The 27884-nt window shown below is 38.7% G+C and overlaps 1 protein-coding gene across 1 annotated transcript in view; it reads right to left on the bottom strand.

The window, feature by feature from the left end:
* TMEM38B (transmembrane protein 38B) overlaps nucleotides 1-27884 on the bottom strand; it is an 85312-nt gene that overhangs the window by 30920 nt on the left and 26508 nt on the right. Inside the window, exons 3-5 of the mRNA XM_060101606.1 lie at nucleotides 6858-7042; nucleotides 5949-6036; nucleotides 172-289 (exon numbers count right to left, since the gene is read on the bottom strand). Coding sequence (XP_059957589.1) covers nucleotides 172-289; nucleotides 5949-6036; nucleotides 6858-7042 — 391 coding nt within the window. The remainder of the gene's footprint in view (nucleotides 1-171; nucleotides 290-5948; nucleotides 6037-6857; nucleotides 7043-27884) is intronic.

The following is a 27884-nucleotide window of genomic DNA, read 5'->3' as shown; positions in this document are numbered from 1 at the left end:
GAGGAATCATGGAAGAGCTATGTTTCAGTAAGTCATGGATGTGCTGAATAACTCCCCAAAATTGATATTTTTAGACTATAATAAAAAATAATTTTTCCGTTACTTGCCTTATGCAGAATTTTGGTTACACAGAATTTGTAATACTGCTTTATTGCTACTTTGAACTCTTACCTTTGTGACCACAAGAAACATAGTATAGAGGAACATAAGAGCATGCCTTGGTATTGCCAGATTCTTGGTTTGCTGGAATGTGAAGATAACTGACCCCAGCAGGGTTACCTTGGCAGAGCTGAAAATAAAAAACATTTTAACTCAGTAAGTATTAAATATTACTTATCTCTATATTTCTCAAACAGTATTCTCAAAATATTAATTTAATGAGTTATTAATAGATGTAACACAAAAACGAGTTCTGTAAATATAAAGTTTTGGAAATGCTGAGTTACATAAAGTTAAATACCTTTCTTCACAGCATAAGGTATCAAAGTTTAGACTGTTCATACATACTGTGACTTTCTGATAAAGAGAGTACATTTCTATAGGTAATATTTCTGAATTGACTACATAACACTTTTTCACAAAGGATTTGAAAGTCCCACGTTCCACAGCATGATTTGGGAAAAGTATGTTAGCCCTGAAAAACCTTATAGTGCTAACCAAGCTTGGGTGGGATGGGGGATGGAAAAGAAAGCCCTGATTTGCAGCATTTCCTCATTTCCACGGTGTAAACACAGTCGCCCCATGGTATTCGCAGGGAATTTGTTCCAGGAGCCCCCACACTTACCAAAATCCACGGATGCCCAAGTCCGTGATATAAAATGATGTAGTATTTACGTATAACCTATGCACATCCTCCCACATACTTTAAATCATCTCTAGATTATTTACAATACCTAATATAATGTAACTGCTATGTAAATAGTTGTAATTACAGTATAAGTACAATGTAAACAGTTATCAGTACATGGCAAATTCAAGGTTTGCTTTCTGGAACTTTCTGGAACTTTTTTTCTAATAGTTTTGATCCACAGTTGGTTAATCCACAGATGCAGAAACCATGGATACAGAGGCCCAGCTGTACTCCCACAGCCCACTTCAGGCTGCTGGGTGGAATGGCTCTCATAAAACAGTGTGAGCCAGCTCCAGCACATCACTGAGCTAACTCCAGCACAAAATACTAGCATTAGCCAATACATTAAAATTTTAAGTCTATAATAAGATGTTTATCTATTAACATATATAACAAGCACTACTTTCATGTCATATATTTGCCACATAAAGTATATCTCAGTAACAGATCATTTTCTAGCTCTTTATGCTTAGAACTAGAAAAAGATAAATAATAAACTCTTAGAATGCCATAGTATAAAATATGACAAATTTAAAAGCCCCTATAAACCATTCTATGAAAAATAAGTAGCTTGTTTAATCAGTACAAGCTAAGGATTGAGTTCAAAACAGTTAGGTTTGGGTAACAGGGGTTTGGATCTTGCCTACCAATAACTGGGCAGCATTCCTGTTTTAGAACAGTGGTCCACAAACTTTCTGACTGTGCATCTCTAGTGGTAAAAGTGTTTTAAGACACTCCTTAATATATATCAATTAATTTATAAATTATGTACATGTACAACTGTATCATAAAATGTACACCAAACTGACTTTTAAAAGGATGAGATAAAAAATAAGTAGTTAACTCCATTAAGACATTGTCTTAATGACCTTTTGCTACTCTGTTTCTAATAGTTTGGTTTCTGAACAACAGTGCCTCATCACGGGCATCTTAGCATACACATATTCTACTTTGGATTGTGTTCTCGTACAGCATAAATTCAGAAGCAATGAATCTGAGGAGCAAGGATTTTGTAAACAATAAATTGAAGCAGGGGATTGGAGCAGGGCTGGGATTTAGGAAAAAGTCAATGAGATTGGTTACGAAGATCAGAATGCATTTAGAAAATTCTTATACTTATTATATTAGTTTCCTGTGAACGTAGTAAATAAGCTATCTGATTCCAAAATACAATGGTGGAATAAGCATAGGTAACAGCTATAAGCACTCCCATGCCAAAAGGGAGAAAATGGAAGGAAGAAAGTGATCACAGTCCTATGTAATTTCAAAATCCAGCAGGGCAAATCCCATTAGGTTTCAAGACCCAGGAATAATCTTCTGTGGCCTGAGGCTCCATCCTCTGAGTTTACAGCTCTAATCTCTGCATTCATGGCTCTGGCTTTTGCACCTGTGACTCCAGCCTATGGGTCTGGCCTCAGGTTTCTAGGCCCGCAGCTCCCACCTTAAAGCCATTCTTCCTTTTCCCTGAACGGTAGCACATATCAACGGCTAAAAATTTTATCAGTCTGTTTCTACCTGTAGAATTTTGGGAGTCTGACTTCTTTTACTTCATCTTGTCTCTGTCCCTTTCAGTCCAACCTGGCAGTGTTTCTGCCGATACAACACTTTCAAAAATCTTTTGGGTTTCCTATGCATGACACAGGGGATCCACGCCATCAGTCAAGATGGTCCTTCACAGATCTTTCCCGGATAATCTCATCTCTATTCCAGGCTTCTGCTATGATAGCTGAATGGATCCATGAATCACACGCCTAATCTCTTTTAACACTAGCAAAAGTTGTCCAGCCACACCCTTAACTTTCTCTCCACAGCAGGCGTTTCCTAAGAATGACTCTCCTAACTTTATCATCTTTTGCAATCTGGATAGGCTGAGAATTTCCCAAATCATCAAGTCTTGGTTTCTTTGTTTAGCAGTTATTCCCTCAATTCAACTCTTTCCTCTCACACTTCACTGTAAGAAGCAAGAGGAAACCAGCTCAGACCACCAACACTTTGCTTCTGAAACTCAACTAAATATCCAAGTTCGATCCTTACAGATTATGCTTTCCACACAACTGCAGCCATATAACTAAATCACCTTTCTTCCAGTTTCCAGTATCATGTTCTTCAATTCCTCTAAGACCTCACCAGCACCTCTAACATTCATATTTTTACCAACATTCTGTTTATTACAATATATGTATTCTCTAAGACCATACAGGCTTTTTCCACTATACAAAAGTATTTGGTAATAAATATATAAAAACATATATATATATGCATACACAAAATATCATAATGGATCCCAATGATCTCACCTGACAAATTGTTAATCATTCATTCATTCACATAATATTTGCTGTCTAATATGTGATAGGTGTTTAGGATATAAGAGCAATCAAAAAAGACAAAATCCCTATACTTCACCTCTTGTATTCTTTGAAGCACGGAGGAAAGCCAAAGGGAGAGAAAAATAAACATAATGAATAAGTAAATTATAAAATATGATAAATGCTGTGGGAGAAATAGAGGGAAGTGTTGCAATTTTAAGCAGGGTAGTCCTCATGGAGAAGGTAAGCTTTGAGAAAATCCTTTGAGCAAAGGAGATTAAGGGAGTTGGCCACCTGAGGAAGAAGATTCTAGGCAGAGAGAGAAGTTAGTTTTAAACCAGACAACACCTGGCTTGCTCAAGGACAGAGTGCAGTGAGCAAGGGAGAGAACAGTAAGAGCTGAAGTCAGAGGAAATTAGGTGTGGGAGAGACACAGACCTTGGAGGGTCTCACAGGCCATCTGGGGAGTCACTGCAAGGCTGTGAACACAGGAGAATCACAATTTGATTTCAGTTTTACAGTCCCAAGAAATGTTTCATGGAAGACGTTTCAAAGCACATACTTGAAATGAGAAAAATTTCCAGTGAATAACACTAATGCTTTATTTATAACTTATTATCGATCAAAGCTCCTTTGTTCTATTTCTAAACTACCTCATTCAAGCTTTAAGGGGTACATTCCAAGGTAAACATCCTGAAATCTACTGGTTCACTCAAACATAAACTTCATCATTCGCACTGCTTCTCAACCTTCATTTTTAATCCATTCCAATGAGTTTATTTTCACATGAAGACTTCCCTGCCTTGCTTATTATGGCCACTAAATCCTAAGGCTTTCCTTATTGAATTGCGGGAATAGTAACTGTATTTCTCTATTTCATTTTCAGGTGCATCGGGGATATATTTGTGACTTATTTAAGATTGGGTCAGTGTCTTTAGAGAACACCTAACGATTAGATTCTCTTAAATGGGTGCAAAAGGTAGTCTGCATCGTACAAGCATAGAATGGGTTATTTCCTCTAATCTTTTTCTTATTTTTATATGTAATGGGTTGGCCAAAAGGTTTGTTGAGTTTCTTCCGCAGATGGCTCTAGTAGCACTTAATTGTCTTTAACTTCATTTGAAACAATTTTGTTACATTGTATGTGACAGCTGTCACATCAGCATGCAGTTAAAAAAAGACATCAAAATTAGTGAATTTTTGTGTAGCCATTTTAACACTGAAGGTGGAAGAAAAAAAGCAACGTTTTTGGCATATTATGCTTTATTATTTCAAGAAAGGTAAAACGCAACTGAAACACAAAAAAAGATTTGTGCAGTATATGGAGAAGGTGCTGTGACTGACTGAACATGTCAAAAGTGGACCGTGAAATTTCATGCTGGAGATTTCTCACTGGATGATGCTCCACGGTTGGGCAGACCAGTTGAAGTTGATAGAGACCAAATCGAAATATTAACTGAGAACAATCAACATTATACCATGCCAGAGACAGCTGACATACTCAAAATATCCAAATCAAGTGCTGAAAATCATTTGCACCAGCTTGGTTATGTTAATTGCTTTGGTGTTTGGGTTCCACATAAGTTAAGCGAAAACAACCTTTTTGACCGTATTTCCGCATGCAATTCTCTACTAAACGTAATGAAAATGTTCCATTTTTAAATTGTGACGGGCGATGAAGAGTGGATACTGTACAATAATGTGGAACGGAAGAGGTCATGGGGCAAGTGAAATAAACCACCAACAACCACACCACAGGCCAGTCTTCATCCAAAGAGACTGATTCTGTGTATATGGTGGGATTGGAAGGGAGTCCTCTATTATGAGCTCCTTCCAGAAAACCAAAAGATTAATTCCAAGAAGTACTGCTCCCAATTAGACCAACTGAAAGCAGCACTCGATGAAGTGTCCAGAATTAATCAACAGAAAATGCATAATCTTCCATCAGGATAACGCAAGACCACATGTTTCTTTGATGACCAGGCAAAAACTGTTACAGCTTGCCTGGGAAGTTCTGATTCATCTGCCGTATTCACCAGACATTGCACCTTCGAATTTCCATTTACTTCGATCTTTACAAAATTCTTTTAATGGAAAAAAAATTCAATTCCCTGTAAGACTGTAAAAGGCACCTGGAACAGTTCTTTGCTCAAAAACATAAAAAGTTTTGGGAAGATGGAATTATGAAGTTGCCTGAAAAATGGCAGAAGGTAGTGGAACAAAAGGGTGAATACATTGTTCAATAAAGTTCTTGGTAAAAATGAAAAAAGTGTCTTTTTTTTTTTTACTTAAAAACTGAAGGCACTTTTTGGCCAACCTAATAGTTAAATTCAACTCTCACTTTTAAAGCAACTAATAGGGCTTTATGATAACGTATTGACTGTTACCATAAGCTTGACATTTTACTACCAGAAACTATGAATAATTTGAAATCTGGGTGAAAATGCCAAGAGCCTGCAATTGATTCCAGAGAATTCTGTTCCTATGTAGTTCTTGCTCCATAAATACACACTCTTCCCACAGTTCTACAATAATCCAAGAGTTTTTGTTTGGTTTTATTTTCTAAGAGGAGGAACCCACAGAAAAAGGAATCAATATTTATTTTAAAAGCTACATTTAAGAGAGCAGACTTCTTGAAAAACTTAGGTTTCCTGGTTTTCTTCCCATTATCCTTTTATTTATGTTTGTCTGTTTCATCCACACTTAGAGATCCCAAAATGTTTTTTAAAATAAATTGGTAAGATCTAAGGATAAAAGGCCAAGTCTCAGTACAGTCTATACCAACTCACTAGGACATCTTCGGCCATTCATCAGCTTCTGGTTTCCAACAGCCTTTTACCAACTGCGCAAACTTCACGATAATGCTACCACCTGCACCTAAAAAGAACAAGATAAAACAAGAATACTTAACCAAATTTTCTTGAGAAAATATATGAAATAAAGCCATAATTCTATCTTTTGACTTAAAATTCCAAGAGGATTTCCAAAATATGATTCTTGGGAGGGAGAAAAAAGTTGCCTTGTACATTTATGATACAGAGACAATTATAATTTTTTCATGGCAACTGTCTATTGTACTACAATTGAGGTTAAAATTGGGGCCTCGGACAGAGATGTGGCTAGAGGTTTGTTTCTGACCTGAAAAAATAAATTCCTCTGCTTTATCATTTCCTTTTCTGATTTTAGTTTTAGGTGCAGTACACTATAACAATAGACTGAGAAATTTATTCAGTTCCAACATAACAATAAAGGTAGGTAATGAAGACTGAACATGAACCCATAATCAATCACATTTACTATTTCAGGTTATACAGGATGAAAAAAGCGAGGAAAAAAAAAAACAGAGCAAAGTTTTTTTAATTACACGTGCCACATAATTTCTTATGTAAACTTGTTTTATTTATGGTGGTGGCTACACCTTAATTAACTACAAATCCCTCTGGCTATGGCTGCTAATCAAACCAATAATAAATATTCTATTTTTAAGACAATCAGGCTCAAAAGAATGGCTGATGACTAGTACTACTGAATAGTGCCAGTTCTGAATTAACTTTATCAGCCAACAGAAACAAGGCTTCCATCTTCCAAAAAAGACTGTTATTAAAGTATGTGGTCCCCATTAATTTAATTAGAGAATTGTTCAGTAGTTGTAGTACACCAATAACAGAATATTTATGAACACATATTGTTAATATTACCTCGGACCCATCCAATAGCTATCATGACCATCCAGCCATTTTTGTAATAGTGATTAGCATGGGTGACTCCATTTACTATTTTCCAAGTTCTGGTCACTTCCTTCATTCCCTCAGCGAGGAGTTGAACAGGTAGGAATGAATATCCCCGGGAAACAAGGTCACAGGGGCAAAAAAATATAACATACCTGAAATTAAAATTTAAATATTTTAATACATGAGTAGAATCCAAAGAACAAAAATAAAAATCCGGAATATCAGCAATAACAATTTGATAAAACACAACAAACGGAATTATCCATATTAACATGGAATTTGACTGCAAGAAGACCACAGATTGGGTGGAGTCAAAAAAAAATTTTTTTTTTTGGCTACTCCGTGCAGCATGTGGGATCTTAGCTCTCTGACCAGGGATCAAACCCGTGCCCCCTGCAGTGGAAGCACAGAATCTTAACCACTAGACCACCAGGGAAGTCCCAAAGTCAATTTTTAAAAATCACGTGAAGCACATAAAATAATCTGCCAAAAAGTCATAATCAAAGGGAAAATAAATTTTGTACTTCTGAGTACTCTATAAATGCAAAAAGTATTCACTGAGTTCCTAATTTGTGACTACACTAGTCTACAAGCTAAGTGCTGAATCCACCAACAAAATTAAGCAAGTGTATAATCACTTCTGGTTTGGGGCTTCTCTAGGTAGAGTGCCTTTGTCTTTGGAAAAGGAATTAGAAAAGGGACCTTAGTAGCTGAGCAAGAGACACCATTTCAACCCCACTTACATCTTCACCTGTACCCCTCTGTGCATAAACTGCAACCTATACAGAGAAAGGTCATTGTTCTCAAGGAGACAGATTCACTCGTGTTAAGGAAAAACTTATTTTCATACGGCTAAAAGAATATGAAGCTTGTTCTTCAATTTAGTTGAGTAAGTTTAAGTTTTAACCAATTAAATTGTGATGTTAGTTTAAGAATAATTCACTCCTCCTCAGGTGAATTATTATCATTATTATTATTATTTTATTTTTTTTGTTTGCGGTACGCGGGCCTCTCACTGTTGTGGCCTCTCCCGTTGCGGAGCACAGGCTCCGGACACGCAGGCCCAGCGGCCATGGCTCACGGGCCCAGCCGCTCCGCGGCATGTGGGATCCTCCCGGACTGGGGCACGAACCCTCGTCCCCTGCATCAGCAGGCGGACTCTCAACCACTGTGCCACCAGGGAAGCCCAGGTGAATTATTTTTTGAAGCCTCATTTGTTCTAAACACCAGTTCAACAATTTAACAGTAGTGTTGATTGGAAAACACAGCATTTTTTCCCCCCATTCCTAAAATACTCTCTGGCAGACAATTTTGTGCTTAAAGCAGAACATTTATCTTGATACAGAATACACTGCAAGAAAGAAGTACTCTATCTCTTCTAAAAGAAGTTGTTAACCTTATTGTAATTCATGGCTCATAGAGTCCGAATTCCTAAAAGTATTCATGGAATATGAAATCCTGTTTGCCAAAACACTGCTTCAGAGACCCAATATAAGATGAAATGGTTTGTTCAGCCTGAAGCACCCTCTCTTCTTCAACTCCACTTACCAATTCCTTCCTACTCTTCAAGATGTCATTTAAATACTACCATATACATTGACTTTGAGAGTTTTGTTTTATTTAATATTCCCAGTTCAGACTAAATTCTGATGGTTCTGTACAACTAAAACAATTGGTTCCTATACTTCAACATAGCTCTTTAGACATTTTTCTTTATAATATATAAAGGCTATAATACTCAAATTATAACAGTCCTTAGATGGCAGGAATCATTCATCTTGTTACCCCCTGAAACTCAGCATAATAAAAAGTAGCCCTGGACTTCCCTGGTGGCACAGTGGTTAAGAATCCACCTGCCAATGCAGGGGACACGGGTTCGAGCCCTGGTCCGGGAAGATCCCACATGCCACGGAGAAACTAAGCCCATGTGCCACAACTACTGAGCCTGCACTCTAGAGCCCGTGAGCCACAACTACGGAGCCCACATGCCGCAACTACTGAAGCCTGCGGGCCTAGAGGCTGTGCTCTGCAACAAGAGAAGCCACCACAATGAGAAGCCCACGCACCACAATGAAGAGTAGCCACTGCTCGCCACAACTAGAGAAAGCCCGTGCACAGCAATGAAGACCCAATGCAGCCAAAAATAAATAAATAAATAAATAAATTTATTAACAAAAAAACAGTAGGCCTGAGTTAAATCATTTATTAACAGTTAAAAAATTAGCAGGAGGCAACACACAAAATATATCAAATCAAAGAATCATTTGATAATTAAAGAGTTTGAGACAAAGGAATAAATTATCGAAAAGTAGTAAAAAGCTTTTCAAAAATGACTGGTATTATATAAAATCTTTAATGTTCATATAACATTTTGAAAGCCTCTATACAAATCTCTCTTTAAATACAGAACAAATTTCCAGGAAGTTGGCTAGGTGCCAGGGGAAAACAAAAGTTACACCTAAGCAATTTTTAAATGTATTTTTAAATAAAAAAAAAAAAAGTTTTGGTATCCACTCTAGATTAGATTAAGACAGGGAGATTTGGTTTCACTTTAGCAGTAATGAATACTCAAAATACTCAAACAAAAAAACAACAAAACAAAAATAATACAAACAACCTCATTTTCATTCTCTACACCAAGACTATCTTCAACATGAGTTAAAAGGCTACACTATTACAAGAGCAATCTTGGACTTTTTTTTTTTGGCTGTGTCACGGGGCATGCGGGATCTTATTTCTCCAACTAGGGATAAAACCCGTGCCCCCTGCAGTGGAAGCACAGAGTCTTAACCACTGGACCGCCGGGGAAGTCCCAATCTTGGACTTTTTATATTCAACTATGTGACATTATGGCGTATGGTCTAAAATTTGTAATTATTGCTATTTCTAATAAATAAGTCTTTATTGCATCAATCAGATACAGTAAGTCCCCTACATCTGAACCTTCAAGTTGCGAACTTTCAAAGATGTGAACGTGCGTTCCCATGTCCAATCACATGTTAGTTCACGTGTCTGGCATACACTGTCACACACATACGTCCTCTACAAGTGGCTGTGTTCTGTGTACTTTACTGCACAGTACTGTATAGAGTACAGTAGTACGGTATCTTTATTTCAAGCCCAGGATATCCGGGAGCAAGCATTAAAAGCAGCAGTGATGTGGCTGGTACTGCTAAGAAGAGCCAAGCGATAAGGACAGAAACAAAAGTAAAATAATTGAGTGGAGTGAGGCGAAAAGATGGCAGATGTCGCTCGTTCTTATAAAACGAATCGTTCAACCATCGGCACGATTCTAAAGAACAAGGACAAGATCATGTATCACGAAGTCTGCTATGCCGATGACGGCAACAATAATATTGAAGAAGCGTGGAAAAGTGATGGAGGAGATGGAGAAACTTCTCAGTGTGTGGATGCAGGATCAGCATCAGCGTCGAGTCCTGCTCAGCTTAATGCTGATTCAAGAGAAAGCTAAAAGCCTTTATGAAGACTTGAAGAAGAAACATGGCAAAGAATCAGAGGGCACACCTTTTAATGCCAGCCATGGCTGGTTTCATCAGTTTAAGGCAGAGCCAACCTTCACAACGTAAAAGTTAAGTGGCGAGGCAGCAAGTGCAGATATGGTAGCTGCCTGAGAATTTCCTGAAACACTTCAAGAAATTATTGATGAAGGTGCATATTTACCCAAGCAGGTTTTTAATGTGGATGAGACAGGATTGTACTGGAAGAGGATGCCAGACTGAAGTTACATCAGTAAGGAGGAAAAGGTGATGTCAGGCTATAAAGCAGCAAAGAATAGGCTAACTCTGTTGTTTGGTGGCAATGCTTCTGGAGATATGAAGCTGAAGCCTCTCTTAGTTTATCATTCAGAGAACCCAAGAACCCTTAAACACATAGCCAAGGGCTCTCTTCCTGTTGTGTGGAAGAGTAATAACCCCAAGCCTGAGTTACATAGGCCATTTTCCAGGACTGGTTTTTCTAGCACCTTATACCAGAGGTAGAGAAATATTGCTTGGCAAAGGACATCCCATTCAACATTCTTTTGCTACTCCGGGCCACCCTTCATTCATAGATGACTTTCATCCCAACCTCAAAGTAGTGCATCTGTCACCAAATACTATGTTGCTCATCCAACCTGTGGACCAGGAAGTTACACCAACTTTCAAGAAATATTATTTACATCACACTTTTCATCAGGCAGTAAAGGCGAGTGACGGATCAGGAACAACCTTGCAGCAATTTTGGAAGGACTATAACATCTGCAAGGTCATAAAAAATACGGACTTTGCTTGGCGTGAGGTTATGGCCATCACCATGACTGGGGTTTGGAAGAAGCTTTGCCCACAGTTTGTTCACGATTTTCGTGGATTTGAGAAGGTGGATGAGGAGCCCAAAGAGGTCTTCAGCAACTTAGTGACCCTCAGCAAGTAGCTGGCACTAGATCTGCAAGAGGATGACTTCATTGAATTCCTTGCTATGCAACACGAGGAGCTTACTAATGAAGACCTGATGGAACTGGAGGCCCAGAGAAAGGACGAAGAGACAAGAGGAAGAAGAAGTAACTGAAGGACTGAAGAGATTCATGACACAGGAAATTGCAAGGGGATTTTCTTTATTTGAGGAGGCACTGTTAGTTTTTGAGGCACAGGACCCGAATATAGAACGGTAAACAAAGGTTGCAGCAGCCATTCAGAATGCGATCCAGGGCTACAGAGTCATCTACGATGAGAAAAAAAAAAGAGCTACTACCCAGACATCACTGGATCGTTTTTTCAAGAGGGTAGATAGAATTAAATCCAGCAAGGAACCAGGACCTGTGGCATCCACGTCAGGCCTGAGTGAAATTGCAGCTTGCCCTCCATCTCCTGTTGCTGACGATCCTTCAACTCTGCCATCTCCCACCTCCTCTCCCTCCTCCAGTCAGTAACTCTTCTTGCCTGTTCACGTGACGCCAGCCCCTGTGTGCCAGCTGTTGTACTGTACTACTGTACTTTTCAAGGTACCGTACTGTAAGATTTTAAATGTTTTCTCTATTTTTTTTTTTTTTTTTTTTTTTTTTTTTTGCGGTATGCGGGCCTCTCACTGTTATGGCCTCCCCCGTTGCGGAGCAGAGGCTTCGGACGCGCAGGCTCAGCGGCCATGGCTCACGGGCCCAGCTGCTCCGCGGCATATGGGATCCTCCCAGACCGGGGCACGAACCCGTATCCCCTGCATCGGCAGGCGGACTCTCAACCATTTGCGCCACCAGAGAGGCCCTGTTTTCTCTATTTTTGCGTTTGTTTTTTATGTATTATTTGTGGAAAAGTAGTATACACCTATTACAGTACAGTACTACATAGCCAATTGTTAGTTAGGTACCTAGGCTAACTTTGTTGGACTTACCAACAAGTTGCACTTAAGAACGAGCTCTCAGAACTGAACTCATTTGTATGTAGGGGACTTACTGTATTTCTAAAGTGTACCTATAATACGCTAATATTTTAAACAGAAAACAGTTCTTGTTTCAATTGTTAAATAGCCACAGGGCAAGAGAACAACTGTTTATTGTGCTCAGTAGACTTACAAGTAAGCAGATCAGACCAGTGGTGCCCTAAATAGCCATTCCTGCTCTATAACACAAGTCACCTTTTTCAAATTCCTTCAATGAGTCACTCAACACTCATTAAGAAATCATCATGTCCCTCCTTCTGTAAAGATAATTTCACCTTTAACTAAAATTGTAACATCTATGGAACTTTTAACTTGTAAAGTGCTTAAAGAAAACATATCAGAAATGAAGGACTAGAACATATCAGACATGAAATGGAACGAGAAGGCAATTTACTTCTCATACATTTTTAAGTCTAAGTGACTTAATCTAAGTGATTAACATAGAGAAAAAAATGACAAAGCAGAGCGCTAAATAACAGAAGTTAGTCTAAAACAGGATACAGGAATTCAGCCTGGTGATTTGACAGGGACTGCTCAGTCCCAGCTCTGCCCCTTCCTCCTGCCATTTTCTTGTAAACAAGGTACCCTCGGGAAGCTCTGTGGGAAGCTTGCTTTAGGGTCTTGGTGCTCCGGCCAAGTGTCAGGCCTAAGCCTCTTAGGTGGGAGAGCCAAGTACAGGACACTGGACCACCAGACACCTCCCAGGCCGACGTAATAACAATCGGCAAAGGCTCTCCAAGAGATCTCCATCTCAACGCAAAGACCTGGCTCCACTCAAAGATCAGCAGCTCCAGGGCTGGACACCCCATGCCAAACAACTAGCAAGACAGGAACACATCCCCACCCATTAGCACAGTGGCTGCCTAAAATCATAATAAGTTCACAGACACCCCAAAACACAATACCGGACGTGGTCTTGCACACAAGAAAGACAAAATCCAGCCTCAACCATCAGAACACAGGCACCAGTCCCCTCCACCAGGAAGCCTACACAACCCACTAAACCAACCTTACCCACTGGAGGCAGACACCAAAAACAAGGGCAACTACAAACCCAGAGCCTGCTAAACGGAGACCCCAAAGACAGTAAGTTAAGCAAAATGAGAAGACAGAGAAATACTCAGCAGATGAAGGAGCAAAGTAAAAACCAACCAGACCAAACAAATGAAGATGACATAGGCAGTCTACCTGAAAAAGAATTCAGAATAATGATAGTAAAGATGATCCAAAATCTTGGAAACAGAATGGAAAAAATACAAGAAACATTTAACAAGGACCGAGAAGAACTAAAGAGCAAAAAAAAAAAAACCAATGATGAACAACACAATAAATGAAATTAAAAATTCTCTGGAACGAATCAATAGCAGAATAACTGAGGCAGAAGAATGGATAAGTGACCTGGAAGATAAAATAGTGGAAATAACTACCACAGAGCAGAATAAAGAAAAAAGAATGAAAAGAATTGAGGACATTCTCAGAGACCTCTGGGACAACATTAAATGTACCAACATTCGAATCATAGGGCTCGCAGAAGAAGAAGAGAAAAAGAAAGGGTCTGAGAAAATATTTGAAGAGATTATAGTTGAAAATTTCCCTGATATGGGAAAGGAAATAGTTAATCAAGTCCAGGAAGCACAGACAGTCCCATACAGGATAAATCCAAGGAGAAACACGCCAAGACACATATTAATCAAACTATCAAAAATTAAATACAAAGAAAAAATATTAAAAGCAGCAAGGGAAAAGCAACAAATAACATACAAGGGAATCCCCATAAGGTTAACAGCTGATCTTTTAGCAGAACCTCTGCAAGCCAGAAGGGAGTGGCAGGACATATTTAAAGTGATGAAAGGGAAAAACCTACAACCAACATTACTCTACCAGGCAAGGATCTCATTCAGATTCAATGGAGAAATTAAAACCTTTACAGACAAGCAAAAACTAACAGAATTAAGTACCACCAAACCAGCTTTACAACAAATGCTAAAGGAACTTCTCTAGGCAGAAAACACAAGAGACAGAAAAGACCGACAATAACAAACCCAAAACAATTAAGAAAATAGTAATAGGAACACACATAGATAATTACCTTAAATGTACATGGATTAAATGCTCCAAACAAAAGACACAGACTGGCTGAATGGATACAAAAACAAGACCCATATACATGCTGTCCACAAAAGACCCACTTCAGACCTAGGGACACATACAGACTGAGAGTGAGAGGATGGAAAAAGATATTCCATGCAACTGGAAATCAAAAGAATGCTGGAGTAACAATACTCATATCAGATAAAATAGACTTTAAAATAAAGACTATTAAAACAGACAAAGAAGGACACTACATAACGATCAAGAGATCAACCCAAGAAGAAGATATAACAATTGTAAATGTGTATGCATTCAGAATAGGAGCATCTCAATACATAAGGCAAATGCTAACAGCCACAAAAGGGGAAATCGACAGTAGCACAATAATAGTAGGAGACTTTAACACCCCCCGTTCAACAATGGACAGATCATCCAAAATGAAAATAAATAAGGAAATGCAAGCTTTAAATGACACATTAAACAAGGTGGACCTAACTGATATTTAAAGGACGTTCCATCCAAAAACAACAGAATACGCTTTCTTCTCAAGTGCTCATGGAACATTCTCCAGGATAGATCATATCTTGAGTCACAAATCAAGCCTTGGCAAACTCAAGAAAATTTAAATCATATCAAGAATCTTTTCTGACCACAATGCTATGAGACTAGATATCAATTACAGGAAAAATCCTGTAAAAAAATATAAACACATGGAGGCTAAACAATGCACTACTAAATAACCAAGAGATCACTGAAGAAATCAGAGGAAATCAAAAAATACCTTGAAACAAATGACAATGAAAACACAACGACCCAAAACCTATGGGATGTAGCAAAAGCAGTTCTAAGAGGGAAGCTTATAGCAATACAATCCTACCTCAAGAAGCAAGAAATATCTCAAATAAACAACCTAACCTTACACCTCCTAGAGAAATGGAAAGAAAAACAAAAATAAACAAATGGGACCTAATGAAACTTAAAAGCAATTAGAGAAAGAAGAACAAAAAAAAAAAAACAAAGTTAGCAGAAGGAAATAAATCGCAAAAATGAGATCAGAAATAAATGAAAAAGAAATGAAGGACATAAGAGCAAAGATCAGTAAAACTAAAAGCTGGTTCTTTGAGAAGATAAAATTGATAAACCATTAGCCAGACTCTTCAAGAAAAAAGGGAAAAGACTCAAATCAACACAATTACAAATGAAAAAGGAGAAGTAACAACTGACACTGCAGAAATACAAAGGACCATGAGAGATTACTACAAGTAACTGTATGCCAATAAAATGGACAACCTGGAAGAAATGGACAAACTCTTGGAAAAGCACAAGCTTCCGAGACTGAACCAAGAAGACAAAGAAAATATAAACAGACCAGTCACAAATACTGAAATTGAAACTGTGATTAAAAATCTTCCAACAAACAAAAGCCCAGGACCAGATGGCTTCACAGGCAAATTCTATCAAACATTTAGAGAAGAGCTAACACCTATCCTTCTCAAACTCTTCCAAAATATAGCAGAGGGAGGAACACTCCCAAACTCATTCTACAAGGCCACCATCACCTGATACCAAAACCAGACAAAGATGTCACAAAAAAAGAAAACTACAGGCCAATATCACTGATGAACATAGATGTAAAAATCCTCAACAAAAAACTAGCAATCAGAATCCAACAGCACATTAAAAGGATCATACACCATGATCAAGTGGGGTTAATCCAGGGAATGCAGGGATTCTTCAATATATGAAAATCAATCAACATGATACACCATATTAACAAACTGAAGGAGAAAAACCATATGATCATCTCAACAGATGCAGAAAAAGCTTTCAAGAAAATTCAACACCGATTTATGATAAAAACCCTCCAGAAAGTAGGCATAGAGGGAACTTACCTCAACATAATAAAGGCTATATATATGACAAACCTACAGCCAACATTGTTCTCAATGGTGAAAAACTGAAACCATTTCCACTAAGATCAGGAACAAGACAAGGTTGCCCACTCTCACCACTCTTATTCAACACAGTTTTGGAAGTTTTAGCCACAGCAATCCTAGAAGAAAAAGAAATAAAAGGAATCCAAATTGGAAAAGAAGAAGTACAACTGTCACTGTTTGCAGATGACATGATACTATACATACAGAATCATAATGATGCCACCAGAAAACTACTAGAGCTAATCAATGAATTTGGTAAAGTAGCAGGATACAAAATTAATGCACAGAAATCTCTTGCATTCCTGTACACTAATGACAAGAAATCTGAAAGAGAAATTAAGGAAACACTCCCATTTACCACTGCAATAAAAAGAGTAAAATACCTAAGAATAAACATACCTAAGGAGACAAAAAAACCTGCAGAAAACTATAAGACACTGATGAAAGAAGCAGATAGAGAGACATACCATGTTCTTGGAATGGAAGAATCAACATTGTGAAAATGACTGTACTACACAAAGCAATCTACAGATTCAATGCAATCCCTATCAAACTACCAATGGCATTTTTTACAGAATTAGAACAAAAAACTTCACAATTTGTATGGAAACACAAAAGACCCTGAATAGACAAAGCAATGTTGAGAAAGAAAAATGGAGCTGGAGGAATCAGGCTCCTTGACTTCAGACTATACTACAAACCTACAGTACCTTCAGTAATGGTACTGGCAGAAAAACAAAAATATAGATCAATGGAACAGGATAGAAAGCCCAGAGATAAACCCATGCACATATGGTCACCTTATCTTTGATAAACGGGGCAAGAATATACAATGGAAAAAAGACAGCCTCTTCAATAAGTGGTGCTGGGAAAACTGGACAGCTACATGTAAAAGAAAGAAATTAGAACACTCCCTAACACCACACACAAAAATAAACTCAAAATGGATTAAAGACCTAAATGTAAGGCCAGACACTATCAAACTCTTAGAGGAAAACATAGGCAGAACACTCTATGACATAAATCACAGCAAGATCCTTTTTTGGCCCACCTCCTAGAGAAATGGAAATAAAAACAAAAATAAACAAATGGGACCTAATGAAACTTAAAAGCTTTTGCACAGCAAAGGAAACCATAAACAAGATGAAAAGACAACCCTCAGAATGGGAAAAAATATTTGCAAACGAAGCAACTGAAAAAGGATTAATCTCCAAAATATATAAGCAGCTCATGCATCTCAGTATCAAAAAAACAAGGAACCCAACCCAAAAATGGGCAGAAGACCTAAACAGACATTTCTCCAAAGAAGATATACAGATTGCCAACAAACACATGAAAGAATGCTCAACATCACTAATCATTAGAGAAATGCAAATCAAAACTACAATGAGATATCACCTCACACCTGTCAGAATGGCCATCATCAAAAAATCTACAAACAGTAAATGCTGGAGAGGGTGTGGAGAAAAGGGAACCCTCTTTCACTGTTGGTGAGAATGTCACTTGATACAGCCACTATGGAGAACAGTATGCAGGTTCCTTAAGAAACTAAAAATAGAACAACCATACAAACCAACAATCCTACTACTGGGCATATATCTTGAGAAAACCATAATTCAAAGAGACACGTACCACAACGTTCACTGCAGCACTTTTTACAACAGCCAGGACATGGAAGCAATCTAAGTGCCCATCAACAGACAGATGGATAAAGAAGATGTGGCGCCCGCCGCCGCCCACCGCCCGACGCCGCCAGCCGCCGCCGCCGCCGCGGCCCCCCGCCGCCACCGCCGCCGCCGCCGCCGCCCCCGCGGCCCGCCACCACCGCCGCCTGCCGCCGCCCGCCGCCGCCGCAGCCACGGGGCCTGTGTGCGAGCGCGGGTCACTGTCCGCCCCACCTTCCGGGGGACCTGTGCACCCCGCCACTGCCGGGGTCCCGAGACCCGGGGACGGCTTTCCCGGGAAAGCGCACGGAGCGCCACGGGCTGCTGCAACGTCACGCCGGCCTCTGCCGCCGCAGGCCCGCCCCACACTGCGCGCCCCTCCCTCCCCTCTGCATGAATGAGCCAGAGCCCCCGAATCAGCGGCTCCTTTAAACCCCGTCCTGTCTGAGCGAAGAACGGACGCCCTCCGGCGACCTACGCACAGAGGCGGGGCCAGGTCCAAGGCTGAGACCCGGGAGCTGTGAGAGCAGAGAAGAGACAGGGAAATCTCTCTGTGCAGCCTCGGAGGCAGCGGATTAAAGCTCCACGGTCCATTTGATGTGCCCTGCGTCTGTGGAGTGCATGAATGGACAGCGAATCATCCCAAATTGAGGAAGTGGACTTTGAGGACAAGATTTAAGACTTTCCCCCCTTTTCCTCTTTTTACAACGAATTATTCCAAAGTAAGGAGGTGGACTTAGAGAGCAAGATTTCAGACTTCTTGCCCTTTTTCCTCTTTTTACAACGAATTATCCCAAATTGAGGAGGTGGGCTTGGAGAGCAAGATTTTTGATTTTTCCCCCTGCTCTCTTTTTGTGAATGTGTATGTGTAATCTTCTGTGTAAGATTCTCTCTGTATAGCTTTGCTTCCACCATATGTCCCAGGGTTCTATCGGTCCGTTTTTTTTTTTTTTTCTTTTTTCAATAATTACTTTCTAATTTTAATAACGCTACTATATTTCATACTTTATTCTATTTTACTTTACCTGCTCTTTCTTTTTTTCTACCTTCCCTTCCTCCCTCCCTCCCTCCGCTCTTCCTTTCCTTCTTTCTTTTTCTTTCCTCCCTCCCTCCCACCCTTCTTCTTTCCACTTTCTTTTTCTTTCCTTCCTCCCTCCCTCCCTCCTGTCTGTCTTTCTTTCTTTCCTTCCTCCCTCCCTCCCTCCCTTCTTCCATTCACTCTTCCTTTTGCTTTCATTGCTCCCTCCCTCCCTCCTTTCTTTCCTTCTTTCTTTCCATCCTTCCTCCCTCCCTCCCTCCTTTCTTTCTTTCTTCCTTCCTTCCTTCCTTTCTTCCCTTCTTCCTTTCTTTCCCTCTCTCTTTCTTTCTTCTACTAATTCTTTCTTTCTGCTTTTTCTCCCTGTTATTCTGAGCCGGGTGGATGAAAGGCTCTTGGTGCTGCAGCCAGGAGCCAGTGCTGTGCCTCTGAAGTGGGAGAGCCAACTTCAGGACACGGGTCCACAAGAGACCTCCCAGCTCCACATAATATCAAGCAGCGAAAATCTCCCAGAGATCTCCATCCCAACACCAGCACCCAGCTTCAGTCAACGACCAGCAAGCTACAGTGCTGGTCACCCTATGCCAAGCAACTAGCAAGGCAGGAACACAACCCCACCCATTAGCAGAGAAGCTACCTAAAAACATAATAAGGCCATAGGCACCCCAAAACACACCACCAGACGTGGACCTGTCCACCAGAAAGACAAGATCGAGCCTCAACCACCAGAACACAGGCATTAGTCCCCCCCACCAGGAAGCCTACACAACCTACTGAAACAACCTTAGCCACTGGGGTCAGACACGAAAAACAACGGGAACTACGAATCTGCAGCCTGCAAAAAGGAGACCCCAAACACAGTAACATAAGCAAAATGAGAAGACAGAAAAACACACAGCAGGTGAAGGAGCAAGATAAAAACCTACCAGACCTAACAAATGAAGAGGTAATAGGCAGTCTACCTGAAAAAGAATTCAGAATAATGATGGTAAAGATGATCCAAAATCTTGGAAATAGAATAGACAAAATGCAAGAAACAGTTAACAAGGACCTAGAAGAACTAAAGATGAATCAAGCATCGATTAAAAACACAATACATGAAATAAAAAATACTCTAGATGGGATCAATAGCAGAATAACTGAGGCAGAAGAACGGATAAGTGAGGTGGAAGATAAAATAGTGGAAATAACTGATGCAGAGCAAAATAAAGAAAAAAGAATGAAAAGAACAGAGGACAGTCTCAGAGACCTCTGGGACAACATTATACGCACCAACATTCGAATTATAGGGGTTCCAGAAGAAGAAGAGAAAAAGAAAGGGACTGAGAAAATATTTGAAGAGATTATAGTTGAAAACTTCCCCAATATGGGAAAGGAAATAGTTAATCAAGTCCAGGAGGCACAGAGAGTCCCATACAGAATAAATCCAAGGAGAAATACACCAAGACACATATTAATCAAACTGTCAAAAATTAAACACAAAGAAATCATATTAAAAGCAGCAAGGGAAAAACAACAAATAACACACAAGGGAATCCCCATCAGGTTAACAGCTGATCTCTCAGCAGAAACTCTACAAGCCAGAAGGGAGTGGCAGGACATAATTAAAGTGATGAAGGAGAGAAACCTGCAGCCAAGATTACTCTACCCAGCAAGGATCTCATTCAGATTTGATGGAGAAATTAAAACCTTTACAGACAAGCAAAAGCTGAGAGAGTTCAGCACCACCAAACCAGCTTTACAACAAATGCTAAAGGAACTTCTCTAGGCAAGAAACACAACAGAAGGAATATACCTACAATAACGAACCCAAAGCAATTAAGGAAATGGGAATAGGAACATACATATCAATAATTACCTTAAATGTAAATGGACTAAATGCTCCCACCAAAAGACACAGAGTGGCTGAATGGATACAAAAACAAGACCCATATATATGCTGTCTACAAGAGACCCACTTCAGACCTAAAGACACATACAGATTGAAAGTAAGGGGATGGAAAAAGATATTCCATGCAAATGGAAATCAAAAGAAAGCTGGAGTAGCAATTCTTATATCAGACAAAATAGACTTTAAAATAAAGACTATTACAAGAGACAAAGAAGGACACTACATAATGATCAAGGGATCGATCCAAGAAGAAGATATAACAATTGTAAATATTTATGCACCCAACATAGGAGCACCTCAATACATAAGGCAAATACTAACAGCCATAAAAGGGGAAATCAACAGTAACACACTCATAGTAGGGGAATTTAAAACCCCACTTTCACCAATGGACAGATCGTCCAAAATGAAAATAAATAAGGAAACACAAGCTTTAAATGATACATTAAACAAGATGGACTTAGTTGATATTTATAGGACATTTCATCCAAAAACAACAGAATACACATTTTTCTCAAGTGCTCATGGAACATTCTCCAGGATAGATCATATCTTGGGTCACAAATCAAGCCTTGGTAAATTTAAGAAAATTGAAATTGTATCAAGTATCTTTTCCGACCACAATGCTATGAGACTAGACATCAATTACAGGAAAAGATCTGTAAAAAATACAAACACATGGAGGCTAAACAATACACTACTCAATAACGAAGTGATCACTGAAGAAATCAGAGAGGAAATTAAAAAATACCTAGAAACAAATGACAATGGAGACACGACAACCCAAAACCTATGGGATGCAGCAAAAGCAGTTCTAAGGGGGAAGTTTATAGCAATACAATCCCACCTTAAGAAACAGGAAACATTTCGAGTAAACAACCTGACCGTGCACCTAAAGCAATTATAGAAAGAAGAACAAAAAACCCCCAAAGCTAGCAGAAGGAAAGAAATCATAAAGATCAGATCAGAAATAAATGAAAAAGAAATGAAGGAAACGATAGCAAAGATCAACCAAACTAAAAGCTGGTTCTTTGAGAAGATAAACAAAATTGACAAACCATTAGCCAGACTCATCAAGAAAAGAAGGGCGAAGACTCAAATCAATAGAATTAGAAATGAAAAAGGAGAAGTAACAACTGACACTGCAGAAATACAAAAGATCATGAGAGATTACTACAAGCAACTCTATGCCAATAAAATGGACAACCTGGAAGAAATGGACAAATTCTTAGAAATGCACAACCTGCCAAGACTGACTCAGGAAGAAATAGAAAATATGAATAGACCAATCACAAGCACTAAAATTGAAACTGTGATTAAAAATCTTCCATCAAACAAAAGCCCAGGACCAGATGGCTTCACAGGCGAATTCTATCAAACATTTAGAGAAGAGCTAACACCCATCCTTCTCAAACTCTTCCAAACAATTTCAGAGGAAGGAACACTCCCAAACTCATTCTACGAGGCCACCATCACCTTGATACCAAAACCAGGCAAGGATGTCACAAAGAAAGAAAACTACAGGCCAATATCACTGATGAACATAGATGCAAAAATCCTCAACAAAATACTAGCAAACAGAATCCAACAGCACATTAAAAGGATCATACACCATGATCAAGTGGGGTTTATTCCAGGAATGCAAGGATTCTTCAATATACGCAAATCAATCAATGTGATACACCATATTAACAAGTTGAAGGAGAAAAACCATATGATCATCTCAATAGATGCAGAGAAAGCTTTTGACAAAATTCAACACCCATTTATGATAAAAACCCTGCAGAAAGTAGGCATAGAGGGATCTTTCCTCAACATAATAAAGGCCATATATGACGAACCCACAGCCAACATTGTCCTCAATGGTGAGAAACTGAAACCATTTCCACTAAGATCAGGAACAAGACAAGGCTGCCCACTCTCACCACTCTTATTCAACCTAGTTTTGGAAGTTTTAGCCACAGCAATCAGAGAAGAAAAGGAAATAAAAGGAATCCAAATCGGAAAAGAAGAAGTAAAGCTGTCATTGTTTGCAGATGACATGATACTATACATAGAGAATCCTAAAGATGCTACCAAAAAACTACTAGAGCTAATCAATGAATTTGGTAAAGTAGCAGGTTACAAAATTAATGTACAGAAATCTCTGGCATTCCTGTACACTAATGATGAAAAATCTGAAAATGAAATCAAGAAAACACTCCCATTTACCATTGCAACAAAAAGAATAAAATATCTAGGAATAAACCTACCTAAGGAGACAAAAGACCTGTATGCAGAAAATTATAAGACACTGATGAAAGAAATTAAAGATGATACAAACAGATGGAGAGATATACCATGCTCCTGGATTGGAAGAATCAATATTGTGAAAATGACTCTACTACCCAAAGCAATCTACAGATTCAATGCAATCCCTATCAAACTACCACTGGCATTTTTCACAGAACTAGAACAAAAAATTTCAAAATTTGTTTGGAAAAACAGAAGACCCCGAATAGCCAAAGCAATCTTGAGAACGAAAAAAGGAGCTGGAGGAATCAGTCTCCCTGACTTCAGACTATACTACAAAACTACAGTAATTAAGACAGTGTGGTACTGGCATAAAAACAGAAAGATAGATCAGTGGATCAGGATAGAAAGCCCAGAGATAAACCCACGCACATATGGCCAACTTATCTTTGATAAAGGAGGCAGGGATGTACAGTGGAAAAAGGACAGCCTCTTCAATAAGTGGTGCTGGGAAAACTGGACAGGGACATGTAAAAGTATGAGATTAGATCATTCCCTAACACCATACACAAAAATAAGCTCAAAATGGATTAAAGACTTAAATGTAAGGCCAGAAACTATCAAACTCTTAGAGGAAAACATAGGTAGAACACTCTATGACATAATCACAGCAAGATCCTTTTGGACCCACCTCCTAGAGAAATGGAAATAAAAACAAAGATAAACACATGGGACCTAATGAAACTTCAAAGCTTTTGCACAGCAAAGGAAACCATAAACAAGACCAAAAGACAACCCTCAGAATGGGAGAAAATATTTGCAAATGAAACAACTGACAAAGGATTAATCTCCAAAATTTATAAACAGCTCATGCAGCTCAATAGCAAAAAAACAAACAACCCAATCCAAAAATGGGCAGAAGACTTAAATAGGCATTTCTCCAAAGAAGATACACAGACTGCCAACAAACACATGAAAGAATGCTCAACATCATTAATCATTAGAGAAATGCAAATCAAACTACAATGAGATATCATCTCACACCAGTCAGAATGGCCATCATCAAGAAATCTAGAAACAATAAATGCTGGAGAGGGTGTGGAGAAAAGGGAACACTCTTGCACTGCTGGTGGGAATGTGAATTGGTACAGCCACTATGGAGAACAGTATGGAGGTTCCTTAAAAAACTAAAAATAGAACTACCATATGATCCAGCAATCCCACTACTAGGCATATACCCTGAGAAAACCATAATTCAAAAAGAGACATGTACCACAATGTTCATTGCAGCTCTATTCACAATAGCCCGGAGCTGGAAACAACCTAAGTGTCCATCATCGGATGAATGGATAAAGAAGATGTGGCACATATATACAATGGAATATTACTCAGCCATAAAAAGAAACGAAACTGAGCTATTTGTAATGAGGTGGATAGACCTAGAGTCTGTCATACAGAGTGAAGTAAATCAGAAAGAGAAAGACAAATACCGTATGCTAACACATATATATGGAATATAAGAAAAAAAATGTCATGAAGAACCTAGGGGTAAAACGGGAATAAAGACACAGACCTACTTGAGAATGGACTTGAGGATATGGGGAGGGGGAAGGGTAAGCTGTGACAAAGCGAAAGAGAGGCATGGACATATATACACTACCAAACGTAGGGTAGATAGATAGTGGGAAGCAGCCGCAGAGCACAGGGAGATCAGCTCGGTGCTTTGTGACTGCCTGGAGGGGAGGGATGGGGAGGGTGGGAGGGAGGGAGATGCATGAGGGAGGGGATGTGGGAACAGATGTATATGTATGACTGATTCACTTTGTTATAAAGCAGAAACTAATAAAAAAAATGGAAAAAAAAAAAAGAAGAAGAAGATGTGGCAATATACAAATGGAATATTACTCAGCCATAAAAAGAAACGAAATTGAGGTATTTGTAGTGAGGTGGATGGACCCAGAGTCTGTCATACAGAATGAAGTAAGTCAGAAAGAGAAAAACAAATACTGTATGCTATCAGATATATATGGAATCTAAAAAAAAAAATGGTTCTGAAGAACCTAGGGGCAGGACAGGAATAAAGACGCAGACATAGAGAATGGACTTGAGGACATGGCAAGTGGTAATGGTAAGCTGGGATGAAGTGAGAGAGTGGCATGGACATATATACACACCAAATGTAAAATAGATAGCTAGTGGGAAGCAGCTGCATAGCACAGGGAGATCAGCTCGGTGCTTTGTGACCACCTAGAGGGGTGGGATAGGGAGGGTGGGAGGCAGACGCAAGAGCGAGGAGATATGGGGATATATGTATACGTACAGATGATTCACTCTGTTATACAGCAGCAACTAACACAGCATTGTAAATCAATTATACTCCAATAAAGATGTTAAAAATAAAATAAAATAAAACAGGATACAAGCAGGATGCGAGTTCACTGACAAATGAAAGCTAACCCAGTTTAAGTAGGAAAGACGAAAGTAGAATTTAGGTTAATACCAAGAGTTGAGCCTCCCACGGTTAGTCTCTGAGAACTGTTTTCACCCTCCCTTAATTTCCCGCTTCTGACTACCAAAACAGTATGACTTAACTAGGCCAAAACAGAACAGTAAGCTAAATACAGTTCATATTAGTCCAATACGAGAGCTTTGCTCTTGCTCTTACTACTCTAACAAATCAAAAATTTTATGTATATGCTTTGAAAAAGACTATTACAGAATGACAGACCTATAAAACTATACCTTTTGTTGTACTTTTCCTCATAAAAATGCAGTCTCAGTTATGCAAATGTGCAATATATAACTGATACTTGGAAGTTAAAGGAAAACAAAATGGGGCATAAAAATCAAAACACAGAGAAATTACAAAATATTATTTCCCCCCAGAAACAGTTTTCAAAAAGAAAAATCCTATGAAAGGGTACACTGTCTTCCAAAAAATATTAAACATACTATGACATACCAAGTTATTGTTTCCCTTTGCCAGTAGATGGTGCTAATCTCCAAAGGTGAGCACTATGAGCTACTGTACTAAAGATGACCTTGCCAATAAGTACATTCACATACTCCCTTAGTTTAGCTTGCTAGAGTTTAAAGTACATTACAAACATCATTTTAATTTCCCAAATTAAAATCAAATGAAGCAAAGATTACACATTTGTTCTCAACATTAAAACCTTAAAAAAGAAAACAGTAAAATATACTATGTCTTTAAGCAAGCATTTTTTATATTTAAGGGTCTGTGAGCACAAAGACAATGTCAGTATTTCCCAAGTCCAAAACAGTACACTGTATAAGTGCAGACTAAAGGACTAGGGAGCCTAGGTTTGAATGCTGGCTCCAGCTACTAGATATCAGTGATTCCTTGAGCAAGTTATTTTACCCTTCTTGCCTCAGATTCCTCATTTATTAAATGAAAATAATAGAGAGCCTACCTCACCAGTTTCTTGTGAGGTTAAATGAGATAATAAATGTAAAGCACTTAGAAAAGTGTCTGTACTACATCAGTGGCTGCTCTTGTTGTTTTGTAATGCCCAACAACTAGAATCAATAAAAATGCTCATCAGAATAAATAAAATACAGTTATTAATATAATAGATTATACAACAGTGAGAAGGAATGTACTACAGCTACTAGCAAAACACAGATGAATCTTAGTAACATAATGTTGAATGAAAAAAAGTCCTAGAGAACTATACAGAGTATAATACCCCATTTTAAAATAGGGCCCCAAACAAATAAAACTAAAAAAATCTATTGTTTAGATATTCATATATATGAATATCTAAAGATATTCATATATTCATATTCACAAAAAGATAAACACAGGGTAGAGGTTAACTGTGGAAAAAGTGCAGCAAGATGGGACTGGGGAGAGAAATGTAAGTATATAAGTTATTGGTAAAGTCCAGTTCTTAGATTAAGTGCAATACAGTAGAGATGTAAATTATTATAACCATTTTGGGAAATGATTTCTCATTATCTAGTAGAGCTTAAAAATCACTTTCCCTATAACTCAGTAAATCTACTCTTAAGCTATATCAAGAGAAAATCTTACCCATGTACATCATGTTCTTAGCAATACTGTAATAGAAAAAATACTAGAAACAACTCTATGTCAACAGAGAAATGGATGAATATATGATGACAATTCATTCTGATAAACTATACAGAAGCGACAAGTAATAAATTACAAGCATACACAATAAGACTGAATCTCAGGAACAGAGGCTGAACAAAAAAACCAAGTCACTGAAAAATACATACATATGATTCCATTTATAAAATTTTCAAAAACTATATTATTTAGAAAAATACACGTCAGACCTGCATAGAAAAGTAAAGGAATGAAAGGTACAAAATTAAGGGTAATGGTTACCTATGAGTAAGGAAGAGAGAAGATGGGATCGGGCTGAGGGTGGAGGGTCATACGGGGACATCAAAACTAATGGCAACTGTTCTGGGAAGATGGTGGCAGCAGTAGCTGCCTAGATTTTGATCTCTTCAAATTGCCTCATAAAAACAGGGCAACTGGATAGCAAAGCCAAAATCCCATCCATAGCACTTACAACAAAACTATGTGACAAGGTATCCCTTTAAATCCCAAAATGCAAATGGGTAAAGGCAAATCACCAGCATTCATAGAACTAAACTGCTTGGCAGGAAGAAGAAAGCAGCAAGGTGGCAACTAATGGACCTAAGAACAAAACAGCTTCA

This window comes from Mesoplodon densirostris, chromosome 6 (genome assembly GCF_025265405.1).
Source record: "Mesoplodon densirostris isolate mMesDen1 chromosome 6, mMesDen1 primary haplotype, whole genome shotgun sequence".
In the NCBI taxonomy this organism is placed as follows: Eukaryota; Metazoa; Chordata; class Mammalia; order Artiodactyla; family Ziphiidae; genus Mesoplodon; species Mesoplodon densirostris.
This window is presented reverse-complemented; position numbering and strand designations above follow the sequence as displayed.